At 41.8% G+C, this 6,472-nt stretch overlaps 1 protein-coding gene across 1 annotated transcript in view; it reads left to right on the top strand.

The window, feature by feature from the left end:
- Positions 1–1,399: 1,399 nt before the first annotated feature.
- Positions 1,400–6,472, top strand: part of LOC148828414 (zinc finger protein 106-like) — a 29,573-nt gene continuing 24,500 nt past the window's right edge. Inside the window, exons 1-3 of the mRNA XM_088925416.1 lie at positions 1,400–1,596; positions 5,663–5,758; positions 5,920–5,981. Coding sequence (XP_088781542.1) covers positions 5,705–5,758; positions 5,920–5,981 — 116 coding nt within the window. The 5' untranslated portion in view covers positions 1,400–1,596; positions 5,663–5,704. The remainder of the gene's footprint in view (positions 1,597–5,662; positions 5,759–5,919; positions 5,982–6,472) is intronic.

Below are 6,472 nucleotides of genomic sequence, written 5' to 3'. Positions count from 1 at the left end.
TTTTTACACTTTCCCCGCCCCCATCACTGTGTATATACCAAAATGATTTTAACGATTAAACTATGTTGTATGTAATGAATGACTCCTGAGCTGAAATGGTTTCCTCTGTACATTTCACTTTCACACAAAATTAAACATTTACGAAGATTAAACGTTTCGTTGACGTATCCTTGGAAGTGGGCTATGAATAACTTCCATAAACGGTATTCTTTTTTTCTCTGCACAGATGTTTTTATGGAGAAATAAAGAAAAAGTATACAAAACACTTCCTGAAACAATAATACTTTAATACCGTTTTATTTATTCAAATTATACACACACATTCAGAATTTTGAAATACTCCATACCATTAGCACGCTATTGGTGTTGCATATAATTCCAATTAATTTATTGAAGAATGAGACTAAAAAAATATACAAATATCAGATGTATTTTGCCAACTGTGAACATTTGGTAGTGAAAGGGATTTGTTGTAAAGGAAATGAAGAAATTAGATAACGCATTACATGTGTGCAAGAAAAGTTCAACCAGCAGCAGAATTCCCTTAGTCATCACGACAGAACATTAAACCGTTTCACTTTTCACTTATTCATGTTAAAACACTTAGCATGTTGTGTAGTAAAATGATACGCTGCTATGCCGATGTGTTAAACATTTCCCATTGTTATATTTTTTATTAAGAACTGTTTTTCGTGATGAGTGTCAAAATCAGTTGAAAATTTTAGATAAAACAGTATTTCAAAATTACATATAATACGCATAAAACATTGATGAACACCACGACGTGCATATAATACAATGGAAACTGTATATAGCTAGCTATACTATAACAGTAATTAGTAATGTCTTACACTTACTGTATATAGCGCTTGTCTGGACACTCAACTCAAAACGCTTTACAGGTAATGGGGACTTCCCTCACCACCACCAATGTGCACCCCCCACCTGGATGATGTGACGGTAGCCATAGTGCACCAGTACGCTCACCACACACGATAATTTTACTACCCTAAAAAGATCAATTACAATGCAAACGAGTATTGCGGAAAAACAAACTATTGTTTGTAAATGTAATATTACAAACCTTGAAGCGGTGCCTTGTGCATAAACAACTGAGGAACAGATAAAATCAGGGTTACAACAGCAAACAGAATTCGAAAGCAGGCGCTCTGGTGCAGGACGGGGGACCTCTAGCGTGTCTTCCCTCCTTCTTTCCCCGCCCGGGATGTGGAGGTCAGACTCGAAACGCAGAGCTTTTTAACAGAATATATATAGAAATGCCTATTCCATGTAGACGACAAAGTCCTAGGAAAATGTAAGCACAGGCTTGAATCCCCGCTCCTAGGAGCTCCTTGAGCACGATTCGCTCCCAGTATTTCCTCAGTTCTGTTGCGTAGAAGGAAGAGGCGGGGTCGACCCGCGCAAATATGGCGGCGAAAACAGCAATGTGCTGGGAATAGTTACAATTCCGCTAAGACGAAGTACAGTATATCAGTTTAAACAGGAAGCACGTGCACTGTGGCATAGAAGTCTACGACGCAGATTTCTGATTACAGACCATGGGCTCTAGGAGAGTCTCTTAAAGGCAATTCCGAGGTAGGACAAATGGAAGCTGGCGTGTACGAGTTTGGTGCTCAGTGCGCCCAGATGTTGTCAGGGATGCGACATAGTTCAGTTGCTTACCGCCAAAGAAAAGCGGACAGTACAGTGCTTTACAGAGTTTAGAAGTACAATACGTGGCGATGTTAAGGTCCTTATCTGCGCTTCCTGAACACTCACAATGCTACCTCTAGCTTCATTAAATTATTTCGTTGCGTGCTCGGTGACTGGTGATTGTTTTTTTATTAGCGTTAGTATTTAAAGGTTAAACCATGATCACAAGAATAACCGTGCTACTAGAGATGGACTGCATTAAGCCACCTGGTCCCGGAGCCTTCCTTCTTCCCCATTGATAAGTTTATAAGGGGTCACTTCCACAGACCTGGAACAATTAACTGTGATCAGTGAAACATTTGGTACAGTCCAGGACTATTTAGTACAAACATCAAAATACCCTTCAGCCCCCTTGATTGAATAAATCAGTTGATTAAGTGATTAGAACATCAAAACTGACCCTTATCTTTAAATTGGCGGGCCAATGGCCAATCGCCGGATTGGAGCTCCTTCTGTTACATCTTTCTAAGAAGTTTCGTCGACTCGTGTCATTGCGAAGAAAATGCAGTTTATTTTACAGCGAGCACTGTAAGATGCTCAATTATTTAGGCAGATAAAATGAAGTTTGTCCGTTTAAATCCTTAACAAGTTGATGGGGAGAATGTGACACGCCGACATTGAAAATCCTACTGCACTCAGTGCATTGATCTCTTGTAGTTTCTAACGCCCCGCAATCTTCTGGCTGTATTATGATAAAATAGACAGCGGGGGGAGGTCAGTGGCTGTGGTTGATGATTGCTTGCAAGGAGTTGGGGAATTCACATGCAGGCTAAACACTGGTGCTCTCACAGCCTCACCAGAGATATATTGCATAGTGTACTGTGCCATTTCTACTCATTTATACTTACTTGCCTCTTGCAGCCTGCAATAGGATAGTGCAAATACCCTCTTCTTTTCTTCCTATAGGGAAGTACATATTTAAATAATAGTAGAGAACAATTATTTTATATAGCGACTTTAAAAGTGACTCCTCAACACGCTTTACAGTAAGGAAAAAGAGGATATAGCAGCATTACACAATTATAATAAGGGTCTGGAATATCTGCTCCCTGATGGCCAGCTGGCTTAAGAGCATGTGCCTCTGTGGCTTTGTTCATCTATCCATAGAGTCATCTTTCTATCTTGCATGGAGGTCTTGGTTGCAGCTGATGAAGAAGCCGATAGCACAGGAATCCTAATGTTATCCTCATTCTTGAGTGTGGGTTGTATGGTTGACATTGCCATATCAAATTCTACAGCCAGTATCCACCTAACATTCACCTGCCTCCACGCTCATAACCTACTGCTTAACATCCACACTCATGCTTTTCCTTGATTTTTAGTACCGAATGTGGCCTATAGCACTGTGGCTCTGTTTCCCCACTGTGAGTGTGAAAAATAATGAGAGTAGAGGTGAAAGTGAAGTAACTGTAATACATGTGACAACTTTACATTCTTTTCGCTTTTATTAGCAGAGTGCTCAACCTGGAAATAATAATCATGATGTGTTTTTCTCTTGGCATCATACAACCGGTTTATTGATTCTCTTTCTTTTCATAGTTTTTAGATTTAAAAGCAGTAATTCTAAGATTAAGTGTATATCTTGTTTATAACTAATGAAACATAAGGTGGAGATACTATGCAAATGAAATGTAATCTGGATAAACACAAAGCACTGCACACATACTGTATAGTAGGAAACATGCTTTTTGATCATTTTACATCAGTAAATCTTTGTTCTCTGGTTTGACGCTTCAGCTGCAGATGAAACCCGATCCTGGTTTGATCCCTGAGCAGTACAGTAGCCATTTGTTAAATCAGATGTCCCTGTATTTCCTTTCAAAGTGTGTGAGCGGGCTGCTTGGGTGCCATTCTTGGGACTGGAAAGCCGAAAGAAATGCCAGGAATGATCTCACTCTCTATATTGCAGCTGAAAATAGCTGTGGCCTCAGATGTTGGAGAGACAGAGCTGCCGATTAGGATTTGGTCCTTAACTGTAGCAGAGGGCATTCTGTCAGTGTGACCTACTGTAACAGAGTTTGAAGGTCTACTACAATGGGTGGGCTATTGAACGGGCCTTTTGTTTGAGATTTGACTTTCTAACTGCATAGGAAATGAGAGCAAACACTTATATGGGCAGTGCGGTGGCACTGTGGCTAAGGATCTGCGCCTGTGACTGGAAGGTTGCCGGTTCGTATCCCATGGCCTGCAGAGGAATCTGACTCCATTGGGCTCCTGAGCAAGGCCTTTAACTCCAACTGCTCTAGGGGCGCCCTAAAAATGGCTGACCCTGTGCTCTGACCCCAAGCTTCTCTCCCTGTCTGTGTGTCTCATTGAGAGCAAGTTGGGGTATGCGAAAAGACAAATTCCTAATACAAGAAATTGTATACGGCCAATAAAGTGATCTTATCATATCTTATATAGCACCTTGCTGTGAGTGTAGCCCTGCTGTGAAACAACCCTCACAATAAGTGAGGAAGACACAAGCACATAGGTGAGACAGTCGTGCAGAAGACTGTCTACACTATGTGCACATGGAATTCTCCGACAGTGAAGCTGTGCCGAGCCAAATGAACAAGAGGGCAGAATCACGCATCTCTCTTGTGTAGTTTTTCTTTCTTTAAAGGAGCCTTTATTGTAGTATGTGCAAAGCATGGGTCAAGATCTTAAAGAAGGAACTTTAAAACATTAAAAAAGAAGTTGAATTCAGTTTTTATTTTTGGCATGCACTTCCCAAGATGAAAATGTGTCTCCTCTGCTGGGTATTCCCTTGTGTTGGCAGGAGTAATGTGAGTGGGATGGCTGCTAAATTTTTTCAAATTAGGTTGGGCTGCTTCATAGCAGAAGCATTTGCTTCCAATTACATGTATAAGTGACCTTGACTTGCTTGTAAGGACATAATGGGTCCTACTAAGGGAAATTTATATTGGGTAGCTTAGTCTTTGAGGGTTTAAGAGGGAAAGCCTATTAAACTCTGTTGTTAATTATTACCGAAGGCGGTTCTTCTCACCTTTCACGCTGCAAATAAAGATGCAAAGACGTTGTGACTGTTGCTTGCCATGCTTCCCAATGGCATTCTGTACCTGAAACTTCTTTTTTTGGTTAATATACCACAACATTTAGTAGTTTCTATTTTTCACTCTTTCCCACTTGCTATATTCCCATTTCTTTCAGTTTGAGAGCTGTGTGTTTCTTGTGTAGTGATAAGAAGTGTGGCGATGTCAGGCTCTAGAGCTGGATTCGTCCAGACACAGTAAAGTTGTGCTAGCGTGCTCTGCTCGTCCTCTTCGTTTCTCTCTAAGCCTCATTTAGATCGTTTAAAAGTCTTACTGGAAGTGTTCCTCTGCCCTTCTACATGGGGAGCTGTAGTGTAACAGTCATCGGGGTCTCACCCATCTGATTTGTTCAGGGAAGTAATTGCAGAATTATCTTTTCAAGAAAACCCATGTGTACTCAATGTTGTAATTACTGCCTCTTATGCCTTTTATTTGTGGACTTGAAACAAATTACCCAAAAGCCATTTCAAGATGCATTCTGTTTGGAACTAAGGTTGATATATCTATGGCTGAGGAATCTGAAGTATTTGGAGGAGTCTGATCACTGGACACTCCTGTGAGGTCCAGAAGGGCTGCAGACTTGGCTCACCAGTTCAAGAGCGTTATGTATCAGGACTGTTCTGCCTAAAATCTGTGCATCTGTCTGCAATGATAGTGACTATAACATATAATCCAGACCTGATTTCAGATTAGAAATAAATGTTCTTTGTAAGGCCTTTTTGATCTACTGACCAGTGAGCTACTTGCTGCTAAATGGGATGCTTGTTTGTAAGCTCCCTTATGTTTATTAGTTAGAAAGCACACATTGTACCCATATGATGAAAATGACTTGCTCAGCCAGGCAGCTGTCATGAGGTTCTGTCCTACGGAGTCTTTGACCTGTGTTTTAATATGGCTTGTGCTTTTTGTCACAGCTTCTCAAGGTGATGGCTTGATGTCTATCTAGAAGCTCCAAGATGGGGAAAGAACGGAAGTGCATTCTCTGCCACATCGTTTACAACTCAAAGAAGGTAACACAACTGTGAAAAGAATAGACTGAAAGGAACTTGACAGGACTATTGATTTCTGTATTGAACTGAGTGGGTCAGATTTACAGTCTGTTCTAAAAGGTGTCTAAAAGTTGAGTCTTGTTCTCCATTGGGTGTCATTGACTGTCCTCTGTCTCTCTCAGGAGATGGATGAGCACATGCGAAGCATGCTGCACCACCGGGAGCTGGAGAACCTAAAAGGCAGGTGAGGGAGAAGCACACAATTGTATTGCACAACAGGACTGCGTAGGACTGCGTAGGACTGCGTAGGACTGCGTAGGACTGCGTAGGACTGCTTACACAAATGTCAGTGGATTTTGGAGATCAGATCACTAATTTGATGATGTATCTTTGAATAAGTTCTTTGACCCAGCCTGCTCTGATCAGCCCAGCTGTTTAAACAGGTACCAGCTCTGCTGGGGTGTTACTCTCAGTTCACATAACTGTCCAGAAGCCTGGATACAGCCAGAAGCTGTACTGTACAGTCATGTGAACTGAGAGTAACGGAGCCAGTGAAGGATGCTGAAGGAAACCGAGAGTAACAGGGCCCTGGCTCTGTGAAGGATGTTGTGAAGTGTTCCGGTTTACATGGAGCGGGGAATTTGGAATTTGGGTGGCCGGAAGCTGGTTGGGGTTCCCCGCCCTGCAGCACGTGCGACCTGGGCAGCGACAGGGGTGTGTGCTGTCAGTGAGAGC

Source organism: Atractosteus spatula, chromosome 9, assembly GCF_055471065.1.
Source record: "Atractosteus spatula isolate fAtrSpa1 chromosome 9, fAtrSpa1.hap1, whole genome shotgun sequence".
In the NCBI taxonomy this organism is placed as follows: Eukaryota; Metazoa; Chordata; class Actinopteri; order Semionotiformes; family Lepisosteidae; genus Atractosteus; species Atractosteus spatula.
This window is presented reverse-complemented; position numbering and strand designations above follow the sequence as displayed.